Below are 15,148 nucleotides of genomic sequence, written 5' to 3' on the forward strand. Positions count from 1 at the left end.
AAATATGTATGTTAGAGAAGAAATTAACAACTCCGGCAATAAAATCAAATCAGTATGGAATGTTGTTAGAAGGGACACAGGAAAAGTAACCACTGGGGTAGGTCGTATTACTATTAAGGAGAATGAGACCGTCCTAACCAACAGTACACAAGTAGTTAACGTATTTAACAACCATTTCCTAAGTGTAGGAGAAATAATTGGTGAGAACAGTTCAAAAGAAAAAGCCAGGCGTACATGGAAGAGTCTGTTATAAATAAATTTAGTCAGATTTAAGTTTCACTTAACAACCTCTTGTGAAATAAGTAAAATTATTAAATCATTGAAAAATAAATGTTATGTTGGAGTAGATGACATCTCTAATAAGATATTAAAATAATGTGGAACAATTACAGCTGATGTTTTGAGTCACATATGTAATGCATCATTAACTCAAGGTATCCTCCCAGACAGGTTAAAATACGCCACTGTCAGGCCACTCTACAAACAGGGGGACACCACAGATGTCAATAATTTCAGCCAGTATCCTTGCTTACAGCATTTTCAAAAATCTTCGAGAAAGTAATGTACTCAAGAGTCGTTAGCCATCTCAACGGGAATGGGATACTTAATAAATCACAGTTCGCATTTCAAAAATGCTATTCCACTGAGACAGCAATATACAATTTCACTGTCCACTTAACAGAGCCTTTACATAGTAAAATGTCACCAATGGGAATTTTCTGTGACTGGTCCAAAGCATTTGATTGTGTGAACCATGACATTATGTTACCAAAATTTCAGTTCTATGGTATAAATGGAATAGCATATGAGTGGTTTAAGTCGTACCTAAAGAACAGGAAGCAAACCATTTCCTTATATGGGTCAAGTGATTTAAATAAGTTTACCACTTCATCTAACTGGGGTGTTATTACATTACGTGTTCCACAGGGTTCAACCATGAGTCCCCTTCTGTTCTTGATATATGTGACCAACGTCCCTTCCTATCTGAAACAGGAAGCTAAACGGATACTGAAACTTCCTGGCAGATTAAAACTGTGTGCCCGACCGAGACTCGAACTCGGGACCTTTGCCTTTCGCGGGCAAGTGCTCTACCATTTGAGCTACCGAAGCACGACTCACGCCCGGTACTCACAGCTTTACTTCTGCCAGTATCCGTCTCCTACCTTCCAAACTTTACAGAAGCTCTCCTGCGAACCTTGCAGAACTAGCACACCTGAAAGAAAGGATATTGCGGAGACATGGCTTAGCCACAGCCTGGGGGATGTTTCCAGAATGAGATTTTCACTCTGCAGCGGAGTGTGCGCTGATATGAAACTTCCTGGCAGATTAAAACTGTGTGCCCGACCGAGACTCGAACTCGGAACCTTTGCCTTTCGCGGCCAAGTGCTCTACCATATGAGCTACCGAAGCACGACTCACGCCCGGTACTCACAGCTTTACTTCTGCCAGTATCCGTCTCCTACCTTCCAAACTTTACAGAAGCTCTCCTGCGAACCTTGCAGAACTAGCACTCCTGAAAGAAAGCATATTGCGGAGACATGGCTTAGCCACAGCCTGGGGGATGTTTCCAGAATGAGATTTTCACTCTGCAGCAGAGTGTGCGCTGATATGAAACTTCCTGGCAGATTAAAACTGTGTGCCCGACCGAGAATCGAACTCGGGACCTTTACCTTTCGCGGGCAAGTGCTCTACCATCTGCGCTACCAAAGCACGACTCATGCCCGGTACTCAAAGCACGACTCATGCCCGGTACTCACAGCTTTACTTCTGCCAGTATCCGTCTCCTACCTTCCAAACTTTACAGAAGCTCTCCTGCGAACCTTGCAGAACTAGCACTCCTGAAAGAAAGGATATTGCGGAGACATGGCTTTGCCACAGCCTGGGGATGTTTCCAGAATGAGATTTTCGCTCTGCAGAGGAGTGTGCGCTGGCAAAGGTCCCGAGTTCGAGTCTCGGTCGGGCACACAGTTTTAATCTGCCAGGAAACTTCCTGGCAGATTAAAACTGTGTGCCCGACCGAGGCTCGAACTCGGGACCTTTGCCTTTCGCAGGCAAGTGCTCTACCATCTGAGCTACCGAAGCACGACTCATGCCCGGTACTCACAGCTTTACTTCTGCCAGTATCCGTCTCCTACCTTCCAAACTTTACAGAAGCTCTCCTGCGAACCTTGCAGAACTAGCACTCCCGAAAGAAAGGATATTGCGGAGGCAAAGGTCCCGAGTTAGAGTCTCGGTCGGGCACACAGTTTTAATCTGCCAGGAAGTTTCATATCAGCGCACACTCCGCTGCAGAGTGAAAATCTCATTCTGTAAACTGATACTGTTTGCTGATGAGACAAGCATCATTATTAATCCGGTAAAAGAAACTCAAATTGAAAATGATACAAATAAGGTCTTTGGAAAAGCCATTAATTGGTTTTCTGCAAATGGGCTTGCTCTAAACTTTGAAAAAACACAGTACATCCAATTTTTTGCTGCAAAAAATACAGTTCCTTCAATAAATATAACACATCAACAGAAGTCAGTAGACAGGGTAGAGCATACTAAGTTTTTGGATGTACACATAGATGAGAAACTTAATTAGAAAATTCATATTTTGGATCTCCTAAAGTGACTGGGTCCAGCCACTTTTGCAATCAGAAAAATTGCCAATTTTGAGGATATAGAAATTAGTAAGCTAACATACTTTGCATACTTCCACTTTCTTATGCCATAAAGAATAATATTTTTAAAATAGAAAGAAACATTCCACATGGGAAAAATATATTAAAAACAAAGATTCCATGACTTACCAAGCGGGAAAGCGCTGGTAGATAGACACAATAAAAAAAAACACACACACACAAAATTTCGAGGTTTTGCAACTGGCGGGTGCTTCTTTCCTGAAGAAGCAACCGCTGGTTGCAAAAGGTCGAAATTTTGTGTGTGTGTTTGTGTGTTTTTTTTATTGTGCTTATCTACCAGCACTTTCCCGCTTGGTAAGTCATAGAATAATATTTTTGGGTAACTCAACATTTAGACAAAAAGTATTCACTGCTTAAAAGAAAGTGGTTAGAATAATGTGTGGGGTTCATAGTCGCACATTTTGGGGGCATCTTTTTAAAAGATTGGGAATTCTTACAACAGTCTCACAGTACATTTACTCACTAATGAAATCTAAGACTTACACTATCCTTTACTCAACCTATCTTTGTCACAGAAAGGGGTAAAATATGCTGCTATAAAAATTTTCGAGAAATTACCAGATAAAATGAAATGTCTGACAGACAGCAGTAATATCTTCAAAAATAAATTGAAATCATATATCCTTCACAACTCCTTCTATGAATTCTTGAATAGGAATAAATATATCTATAAATATAGTATATGCATTTTGGGCCATTTAAGGTAATGGGGTAAATATGGTGCACGGCCAGCACATCTTGGCACAGTGTTACACCGTCCGGGTTATCTGGATACTTCCCACCAACACCAACCTATCTGAACTCGTTATCCACCAGGCCTCAATCTCCGCTAATTTCAAGTTGCCACCACTCATACCTCACCTGTCATTCAACATCATCTTTGCCTCCACACTTCCGCCTCGACTGACATCTCTGCCCAAACTCTTTGCCTTTAAATATGTCTGCTTGTGTGTGTGTGTGTGTGTGTGTGTGTGTGTGTGTGTGTGCGAGAGTCTATACCTATCCTTTTTCCCCCTAAGGTAAGTCTTTCCGCTCCCGGGATTGGAATGACTCCCTACCCTCTCCCTTAAAACCCACATCCTTTCATCTTTCCTTTTCCTTCCCTCTTTCCTGACGGAGCAGCCGCCGGTTGCGAAAGCTTCTTATTTTGTGTGTGTGTGTGTGTGTGTGTGTGTGTGTGTGTGTGTGTGTGTGTGTGTGTGTGTGTGTGTGTGTGTTATTTTATTGTGCCTGTCTACCGGCGCTTTCCCGCTTGGTAAGTCTTGGAATCTTTGTTTTTAATATAGAAATAATAATACTTAACTCTGTATTGTAATTAAAAAGATCTTGTTTCATATGTGAATTTCTTGTGCACTTGACACGTTCCACATCATAACGGCTACCGTACAGTGCGATTGACCAATGGAACAAGCAACCAACCAACCAACCAACCATGTAGGGGGAAAGAGAAGCTACATCGTAGTAATAAAGGATAACAGTCCAGCAGCAGAATTTTACTACAGACAATACAGCAATGTGCTGAGGAATGTCTTCAGGCTAAAACAAGACATTAACCCTCAAGTTAAATAGTTAGTTTGTTTCATGTTCTATGGATCATTTTGCATGATAGATTGTAATGAAATGGAACAAGTCATTTTACATTCACGTCGAAAATTAATGTGTAAGTACATAGGTTACATTCTGAACATTTTTAAGTTGTTTTTTCTCAGAAAGAAAAAAAAAGATATCACATGCTGTGAGTTACTAAGTTCCACCCACCATTTTTTACATATTACAGCAAAAGAAATTCTTCTACAGCATAGGATAAGAAACTTTCTCACTTTGTTTTCAAATTTCACTTTGCTGTCTGCAGACATTTTATATTACTGGTTAAATATCAAAAATTTTTGTTGCAGCACTGTGCACTCCTCTTTGTGTGAAAGTTGATGTTAATGTGGAGTAACAAATGCAATTTTTCCTTCTAACATTGTAGTTATGTACATAATTGCTCATTCTGAACTGTAGTTGATTATTTACAATAAACTTGATGAAGGAATAAATATAAAAAATAGCTTCTGCAATGAACCATACAAATGTTGGGTTGGTGCTTGCTTTTATGCGGTATGATCAGCTCAAGCTGAACAGCTCTGTAAGGAGGGTCAGTGTGGAGTTGGTTTGGTTGTTTCGGGCAGCTGCTGGGTCACACATGGGTTTGATTCCTGACGATGCTGTTGGTAAGTTGGATTTCACTAGGCATGGGCTGCATCTCAGTAGAAAAGGGAAGAATATCAGGAGATTAAGAAGCAAGGTAGATGAATTTCTTGGTTTTTTGGAAGATTCAGAAACAGAGAATGCAATATACATGCTTTGCCTGACCAAAAATATCTTGTAACTGTAAGGGAGAAATGTATCTAATAGCAAAAAAGAGTAAAGACCCATAAACAGTCAAATATTATAAAAACTACTGTACTATATTAAGGACAGTTATTAAAAAGTCCAGAAGAGTGTGTATTATGTCTGAGATTAGAAGCTCTGATAAAAAGTTGAAACAATTTGAAATATTTCAGAAAGAGAAACATGGCTACCAAGAGCACAAGAATACTTTACTACCATCAAACTGAATGCTAAGTTAATTAACAAAGGTTGAAAATATTTTTAATATAGGCCTAATTCTATCTACAGGGTGTTTCAAAAATGACCGGTATATTTGAAACAGCAATAAAAACTAAACGAGCAGCAATAGAAATACACCGTTTGTTGCAATATGCTTGGGACAACAGTACATTTTCAGGCGGACAAACTTTCAAAATTACAGTAGTTACAATTTGCAACAACAGATGGCGCTGCAAGTGATGTGAAAGATATAGAAGACAACGCAGTCTGTGGGTGCGCCATTCTGTACGTCGTCTTTCTGCTGTAAGCGTGTGCTGTTCACAACGGGCAAGTGTGCTGTGGACAACATGGTTTATTCCTTAGAACAGAGGATTTTTCTGGTGTTGGAATTCCACCGCCTAGAACACAGTGTTGTTGCAACAAGACGAAGTTTTCACCGGAGGTTTAATGTAACCAAAGGACCGAAAAGCGATACAATAAAGGATCTGTTTGAAAAATTTCAACGGACTGGGAATTTGACGGATGAACGTGCTGGAAAGGTAGGGCGACCGCGTATGGCAACCACAGAGGGCAATGCGCAGCTAGTGCAGCAGGTGATCCAACAGTGGCCTCGGGTTTCCGTTCGCCTTGTTGCAGCTGCGGTCCAAATGACGCCAACGTCCACGTATCGTCTCATGCGCCAGAGTTTACACCTCTATCCATACAAAATTCAAACGCGGCAACCCCTCAGCGCCGCTACCATTGCTGCACGAGACACATTCGCTAACGATATAGTGCACAGGATTGATGACGGCCATATGCATGTGGGCAGCATTTGGTTTACTGACGAAGCTTAATTTTACCTGGACGGCTTCGTCAATAAACAGAACTGGCGCATATGGGGAACCGAAAAGCACCATGTTGCAGTCTCATTGTCCATGCATCCTCAAAAAGTACTGGTCTGGGCCGCCATTTCTTCCAAAGGAATCATTGGCCCATTTTTCAGATCCGAAACTATTACTGCATCACGCTATCTGGACATTCTTCGTGAATTTGTGGCGGTACAAACTGCCTTAGACGACACTGCGAACACCTCGTGGTTTATGCAAGATGGTGCCCAGCCACATCGCTCGGCCGATGTCTTTAATTTCCTGAATGAATATTTCGATGATCGTGTGATTGCTTTGGGCTATCCGAAACATACAGGAGGCGGCGTGGATTGGCCTCCCTATTCACCAGACATGAACCCCTGTGACTTCTTTCTGTGGGGACACTTGAAAGACCAGGTGTACCGCCAGAATCCAGAAACAATTGAACAGCTGAAGCAGTACATCTCATCTGCATGTGAAGCCATTCCGCCAGACACGTTGTCAAAGGTTTCGGGTAATTTCATTCAGAGACTACGCCATATTATTGCTACGCATGGTGGATATGTGGAAAATATCGTACTATAGAGTTTCCCAGACCACAGCGCCATCTGTTGTTGACATTTGTAACTACTATAAGTTTGAAAGTTTGTGTGCCTGAAAATGCACTGTTGTCCCAAGCATATTGCAACAAACGGTGTATTTCTATCGCTGCTCGTTTAATGTGTATTGCCGTTTCAAATATACTGGTCATTTTTGAAACACCCTGTAGTAACTGGGAATTCTAAACAACTTAATACCAAAGCCTCCTGATCCTCACCTGACAACAGCAGCTAAAACACTCAAATACCAACTGCAGTCTTATGAACACGATATTAAACCTTCACGAAAAAAGATTCATCAACTCTGACTTTAGCCCCTTCCCTCCAATGCAAACCATGACAGAATCTTTACTGGCACTTGGTACATGCAAATATCCCATTATGCCTTAGACAAAATAATTGCTATAAATGTAGATTTTTATAATAACTAAACCTGAACCTCAAAAACTATGTATTTCCCTGACGCCACAAGTGACAAAACAGACCTGTCCCTAGGCCAAGTTGTGTACACACATACTGTATCCATTAAATGACCAAATTCAATCTGATCTTTTCATGATTAACCTACGATGTTCTTAAAAAACCAGTCAATTTTTTTTTGTCACTACATAATTCATCAGCAAAACTGTTTATTGACACTGCGGAAGTAAATATTTACCTCACTCTCTGAATCTTCTCCAGAGGAAGGGAATCAGACAATGAATGCCACTGTAGTTGAGTCAGCAAAAGAAAATACCTGACAGTTGCAATGGACTTCGCACGCCTTTTTCACACTTCTACCTCAACCCAGTATGTACAGAGATTTTGTATTTATCTCTATCGCATCACTTCAGTGTTGTAACAGCACTATAGACAATTGTATGTATGTATTGTATTGCATTGTATGTTAACCAAGGACCTAGAAACGACAGAGAGGCTCCATCCCCATCACAGCCGCAGTGGTCCACAACCCCACGACAACTACTGCAGTCCACTTCACTTCACCCAGTGTGCGGTTCGGCCCCCGGTGGACTCCCCCAGGAACGTCTCACACCAGACGAGTGTAGCCCCTATGTTTGGGCGTCAAAGTAATAGTGGTGTACGCGTATGTGTAGAACATGTTTGCGCAGCAATCGCCAACAGTGTAGCTGAGGCGGGATAAGGGGAACCGGCCCGCATTTGCCGAGGCAGATGGGAAACCACCTACAAACCATCCACAGACTGGTCGGCTCACTGGACCTTGACACAAGTCCACCAGGCGGATTTGTGCCGGAGACCTGGCTCTCCTCCTCACTCCGGAAAGCCATGCGTTAGACCGCTTGGCTAACCAAGCGGGCACTATAGACAATTACTGCTTTTGCCTGCAGTCATTTGTGTTTCACAGTTTAAAGCTGGCAAGAGCGCTGCCAGATGGTAGGGACATTCTTTTACTGACTCTACTATAAAACTAAGAATGAGATCCGTAGTGACAAAAACTCTAAATAAATTTTACACATCATTATATACAATAACACACGTGACAAACAAGCAACCAGTCGACCACCCAACAAAAAAACTCAACTGTTATACCAAAAAAGAGTGAAAGAAATTTTTTAAAAATCACAACGATATCTATTGCTGAAACACACTGGTAAGAACAAAAATGTAAAAGACAGCCTTGTAGGTAGGGCAACCACTGCTACGAGTAATAATCATCTAGGGTATTAGAATCCACTTCATCTGTATTTAGTCCTTTATTATTGGACCTACCGATATCATGGCACTAAAAGCCAATTTTCAGGTGTCACACGTTCACGTGAAGATGTGGCTATTAGTGCCACAAAACTAGTAGTGATTCAATAACAAAGGACTAAATATAGCTGTAGTGGTTATTAATACCCAAGAAAAATATAACGGACACAATCTACTTCACATCTGGCACCAAATTTCCCATAATATAGTGATATTGTTTGCTACACCCTTTACTTTATAATAAACCTTAGGGAAATAGCGGAAAGGTCGGGGAAGAAGGCCAGTGTTCACTCTGTCTGCTTGCCGGGGGGTCTCATCCGAGATGTGGAGGAGGCCCTACCGGCGGCGATAGAGAGCACTGGGTGCACCCGACTGCAAATTGTTGCTCATGTCGGCACCAATGACTCTTGCCGTCTGCGTTCAGAGGTCATCCTCAGTTCGTACAGGCGGTTGGCGGAGTTGGTGAAGGTGGAAAGCCTCGCTCGCGGGGTGGAATCAGAGCTAACTATTTGTAGTATCGTTCCGAGAACCGATCGCGGTCCTCTGGTTTGGAGCCGAGTGGAAGGCTTAAACCAGAGGCTCAGACGATTCTGCGGAGAGCTGGGGTGCAAATTTCTCGACCTCTGCTATCGGGTGGAGAAATGTAGGGTCCCCCTGAATAGGTCAGGCGTGCACTACACGCCGGAAGCTGCTACGAGGGTAGCGGAGTACGTGTGGAGTGCACATGGGGTTTTTTTAGGTTAGAGAATTCCCTCCCTAGGCCCGACAAGACGCCTCCTGAGACGCGGCAAGGCAGGAGTAGGCAAAATGCAACAAGGAATAACAATATTAATGTGCTAATAGTAAACTGCAGAAGCGTCTATAGAAAGGTCCCAGAACTGCTCTCATTAATAAACTGTCACAACGCCCATATAGTACTAGGAACAGAAAGTTGGCTGAAACCAGACATAAACAGTAATGAAATCCTAAACTCTGATTGGAATGTATACCGCAGAGATAGGCTGGACAGTGAAGGGGGAGGCGTGTTTATAGCGATAAGAAGTGCAATAGTATCGAAGGAAATTGACGGAGATTCGAATTGTGAAATGATTTGGGTGAAGGTCACGGTTAAAGCAGGCTCAGACATGGTAATTGGATGTCTCTATAGGCCCCCGGGCTCAGCAGCTGTTGTGGCTCAGCACCTGAAGAATAATTTGGAAAATCTTTCGAGTAGATTTCCCCACCATGTTATAGTTCTGGGTGGAGATTTTAATTTGCCGGATATAGACTGGGAGACTCAAACGTTCATAACGGGTGGCAGGGACAAAGAATCCAGTGATATATTTTTAAGTGCTTTATCTGAAAACTACCTTGAGCAGTTAAACAGAAAACCGACTCGTGGCGATAATATATTAGACCTTCTGGTGACAAACAGACCCGAACTATTTGAATCAGTTAATGCAGAACAGGGAATCAGCGATCATAAAGCGGTTACTGCGTCGATGATTTCAGCCGTAAATAGAAATATTAAAAAAGGTAGGAAGATTTTTCTGTTTAGCAAAAGTGACAAAAAGCAGATTACAGAGTACCTGACGGCTCAACACAAAAGTTTTGTCTCAAGTGCAGATAGTGTTGAGGATCAGTGGACAAAGTTCAAAACCATGGTACAATATGCGTTAGATGAGTATGTGCCAAGCAAGATCGTAAGAGATGGAAAAGAGCCACCGTGGTACAACAACCGAGTTAGAAAACTGCTGCGGAAGCAAAGGGAACTTCACAGCAAACATAAACATAGCCAAAGCCTTGCAGACAAACAAAAATTACGCGAAGCGAAATGTAGTGTGAGGAGGGCTATGCGAGAGGCTTTCAATGAATTCGTAAGTAAAGTTCTATGTACTGACTTGGCAGAAAATCCTAAGAAATTTTGGTCCTATGTCAAAGCGGTAGGTGGATCAAAACAAAATGTCCAGACACTCTGTGACCAAAATGGTACTGAAACAGAGGATGACAGACTAAAGGCCGAATTACTAAATGTCTTCTTCCAAAGCTGTTTCACAGAGGAAGACTGCACTGTGCTTCCTTCTCTAGATTGTCGCACAGTTGACAAAATGGTAGATATCGAAGTAGACGACAGAGGGATAGAGAAACAATTAAAACCGCTCAAAAGAGGAAAGGCCGCTGGTCCTGATGGGATACCAGTTCGATTTTACACAGAGTACGCGAAGGAACTTGCCCCCCTTCTTGCAGCGGTGTACCGTAGGTCTCTAGAAGAGCGAAGCGTTCCAAAGGATTGGAAAAGGGCACAGGTCATCCCCGTTCTCAAGAAGGGACGTCGAACAGATGTGCAGAACTATAGACCTATATCTCTAACGTCAATCAGTTGTAGAATTTTGGAACACGTATTATGTTCGAGTATAATGTCTTTTCTGGAGACTAGAAATCTACTCTGTAGGAATCAGCATGGGTTTCGAAAAAGACGATCGTGTGAAACCCAGCTCGCGCTATTCGTCCACGAGACTCAGAGGGCCTTAGACACGGGTTCACAGGTAGATGCCGTGTTTCTTGACTTCCCCAAGGCGTTTGACACAGTTCCCCATAGTCGTTTAATGAACAAAGTAAGAGCATACGGACTATCAGATCAATTGTGTGATTGGATTGAGGAGTTCCTAGATAACAGAACGCAGCACGTCATTCTCAATGGAGAGAAGTCTTCCGAAGTAAGAGTGATTTCAGGTGTGCCGCAGGGGAGTGTCATAGGACCGTTGCTATTCATAATATACATAAATGACCTGGTGGATGACATCGGAAGTTCACTGAGGCTTTTTGCAGATGATGCTGTGGTGTATCGAGAGGTTGCAACAATGGAAAATTGTACTGAAATGCAGGAGGATCTGCAGCGAATTGACGCATGGTGCACGGAATGGCAATTGAATCTCAATGTAGCGAAGTGTAATGTGATGCGAATACATAGAAAGATAGGTCCCTTATCATTTAGCTACAAAATAGCAGGTCAGCAACTGGAAGCAGTTAATTCCATAAATTATCTGGGAGTACGCATTAGGAGTGATTTAAAATGGAATGATCATATAAAGTTGATCGTCGGTAAAGCAGATGCCAGACTGAGATTCATTGGAAGAATCCTAAGGAAATGCAATCCGACAACAAAGGAAGTAGGTTACAGTACGCTTGTTCGCCCAATGCTTGAATACTGCTCAGCAGTGTGGGATCCGCACCAGGTAGGGTTGATAGAAGAGATAGAGAAGATCCAACGGAGAGCAGCGCGCTTCGTTACAGGATCATTTAGTAATTGCGAAAGCGTTACGGAGATGATAGATAAACTCCAGTGGAAGACTCTGCAGGAGAGACGCTCAGTAGCTCGGTACGGGCTTTTGTTGAAGTTTCGAGAACATACCTTCACCGAAGAGTCAAGCAGTATATTGCTCCCTCCTACGTATATCTCGCGAAGAGACCATGAGGATAAAATCAGAGAGATTAGAGCCCACACAGAAGCATACCGACAATCCTTCTTTCCACGTACAATACGAGACTGGAATAGAAGGGAGAACCGATAGAGGTACTCAGGGTACCCTCCGCCACACACCGTCAGGTGGCTTGAGGAGTATGGATGTAGATGTAGAAACCTATGTGAGAACTACTGTAAAAAATTCCTTTAAACAGCAGCAAGGAACGAAGGGGATACCATAGCAGGGGAAAACAATGAGAAATTCAATTCAAATGTACATATATGTTAATAGTATTATTTAGCACAAACATGATACTAAGTGGTAATGTTCACACAGAACCAGGTCTTTCAGCATCAAGACAAACACGTTTGTACAACTCATTATCCCAGCACCGAAGAGATACTTCAATCATTCACGGAATGTCATGTCAGAGATAAGTGTTACTGAACTGAAAGGTTTACTCATTACCAGTTTCACTCACACACATCTTGTACTCAGGTGTGTTAAATGTTAAGCCAATGTAGCCTACTAAACATAGGTAACACCATTAGAACAATAACAAAATCTAATCTCAGTGGTTCTTTTATAATCATATCCACAGAGTTCATATAGCATCATACATGTGACAAATAATGATCGTAGACCAACACTGTTTCTTCACGGTATAATGATGTTGGCCTGATAGCTGTAGTGGCTCTCTCCCACCTATTTACTATAATTATGCTACACTCTTCAATGAAATTCTAACTAAATACAAGGTAAATAAGGTCATACAATACCTGCTAATTACAAATAAGCTGCCTAATGTGTATAGGAGCGCGAATTTTCTGGCTTTCAAGAGCAGAACAGGTGTATACATAGCAGCAAGGATGAAACAGAGGCAACCCATTCCGAGGCAAAAACAAAATCCTGTGATTCTTTGAATCCGGCCCTGAAAGCAGATAAGAAAATGGTTGAGGAACTTATTCAATACTCAATAAGTGTCCCAAATTTCATGAAAACCGTAGCTAATTTATGAAGGTACATAATACTTCATAACATGCGTCAATGTTTATGGCCATTTTCTATAGTGATAAACTGGTCACTCTGCACACGCAGTTAGGAGGCTTTAAAACCAAGTGCCGCTTCTTCCAGGTGTTCATTACGAACTACAGTGAAAATTATAGTATACTAACCATACGTGGACAGCAATCTTTCTGTGTTTCTGCAAACCATCCATCTGGTGCTTCTTCATTTTCGCCCGATCTCTTAAACCACCTACCAACCGACGTGGCTGGAAAAACAGCAGGGATACTAAACTTTGTCTGTGATTTGTCATTTCTTAAGAGATACTCGTCGAGATCCCTTTTCAGATCTGCCATATCTTGTTTACATTATTCACACATTGTAAGCAACAACTGTCACTTCAACGCAAAGATGTAAAGCTCTATCTCAGAGAGAGAATATGTGTCTAAACAGAGAGAATAATTAATTACACGCAACATAGCTGTAAATGAAAACTCAGTAGCTAAAAAATCCTGTTATCTGTAACATGATTTTCCATTTTTAGTTGGTCATGAAAACACGAGTGCTGATTTCCCCGACCTAAAATACATTTCACTCCCATAGAGTAAATATCTCTGAAGCGAGCATTGCGTTCTGCGCATGTTGTCAACATTAAGCCAGGATTGTCACGTGTTTTCGGGACTTCGCTGTGCGTGTGTGCTTTCCTTAGGGTTCGAAGTTTATAATATCAAGAGTTTTTGTTGTGTTTTCACCGTTTGTTGAAAGTGTAATAGCGATGGTGAATTACTGTTGTTGCTACGGATGCAAAGAAAAATATGTGAAAGGAGGGATAGTAACTTTTCATGGGTACTATGTTTAAAAATTTCGAGACGCATTATAATTAAGGCTTGATTCTGTAGACCCATTTTTCTACGATTGTGTGACTATATAATAGATATTACGACAAAAGCGTACAAACAATTGCTTCCTCTCGTAAATTCGCTAGCGGAACAGGAAAGGGAATAGTTAGTTGTTTCAGCAAATACTATCATCCATGCATTTATCAGTGACTTGTCTATTATGTATATAAATTTGAAAGACGGGGGACACATAAATTCAATAGAGTGGGAGTATGTAATTGTCTTCGTCTAAGTTACAGTAGGAGACCATGTTAAGTGTGTCTGGAACATGGAGAATGATTATTTGTGATTTATGTATTAGTTTCCCGAAGGATAAACAACGAGTAAAGATGTGGCCCCAGAAAATAAGGAGGAGTAATTTTGCCCCCTCAAAATATTCCAAAGTATGTTCAAAACACTTTGGCAAATTCGTTGTTTTTCGGACACTTGCAAAAGTACTAGCGTACTGTCAAGTCCTTTTGCAAGACTATCACTGCAAAAATGTACATCAGGCTCTGTAATACTATAAAGTGCCGTATCATACCGAAAACTACCAAAAATCGAGTGCACCTGAACTGAAAAACCTATCGCAAACAAGCAGAATGCAATATCACTTGCCCTTAGAAGTTACGTAGCTAGTTTATTCCCGGTATCAAATGGATACTGTAAAATGTCTGCGCAACATATATAAGTAATCCATGACACGTGCGAAAACAATCCGTCTGTACTAGGGATGTAGGGACATTCGAAATATACAGGGCGCTATACGGACAAACACACAACCTCCCGAGAACACGTGACGAAGCCGGCAACGTATTTTGACAACACAAAATCTGCTCTGCGCATGATAATGCTCACTCAAGAGATGTTTTCTCTATGTTCACTCCAATTTCGTTACTTAATCTGAAAAATAAATGAAACGCATTATCCTTCGACACATGTTACTGTTTGTTTCCTCACCGGTCAGAGCGCTAGTGTTTTTCGAGCTCTCAAATGGTAACAACTTCCGCACAAGAGACTGTTGTGACTGTATTTATTACACTGTGTCTTTGTCATACTGTTGTGTCTACTGTCTTAAATTTTGCTGTGACAGCAAGTCAATGCCTTTGAAAGAGTCCCAAAAACTACTGAATTTGCCATGCATTAGCGATGGGGCGACTCTGGCGCAGAGCGCCCTATCGACCAATCTCCTGTGATAACCACAGCAATTATACCACCTGCTTTTTGATCTTTTTTCTCCAGTTTCTGTAGGCTAGAGAACAATTTTGCTTAAAAGCAACACTTTGACATTTTTATTTAGCACATTTAATGTACATATTTCCCTTACTTTACACACTAAGTAGAACTGAAAAGAAAATCTGATCGCTCGTTAAATGTACTACAAAGCCA

At 41.6% G+C, this 15,148-nt stretch overlaps 1 protein-coding gene across 1 annotated transcript in view; it reads right to left on the reverse strand.

The window, feature by feature from the left end:
* LOC126336489 (uncharacterized) overlaps positions 1-14,630 on the reverse strand; it is a 41,707-nt gene extending 27,077 nt beyond the window's left edge. Inside the window, exons 1-2 of the mRNA XM_050000233.1 lie at positions 13,052-14,630; positions 12,656-12,807 (exon numbers count right to left, since the gene is read on the reverse strand). Of these exons, the coding sequence (XP_049856190.1) occupies positions 12,656-12,807; positions 13,052-13,237 (338 nt within the window). The 5' untranslated portion in view covers positions 13,238-14,630. The remainder of the gene's footprint in view (positions 1-12,655; positions 12,808-13,051) is intronic.
* Positions 14,631-15,148: the final 518 nt, after the last annotated feature.

This window comes from Schistocerca gregaria, chromosome 2 (assembly GCF_023897955.1).
Source record: "Schistocerca gregaria isolate iqSchGreg1 chromosome 2, iqSchGreg1.2, whole genome shotgun sequence".
In the NCBI taxonomy this organism is placed as follows: Eukaryota; Metazoa; Arthropoda; class Insecta; order Orthoptera; family Acrididae; genus Schistocerca; species Schistocerca gregaria.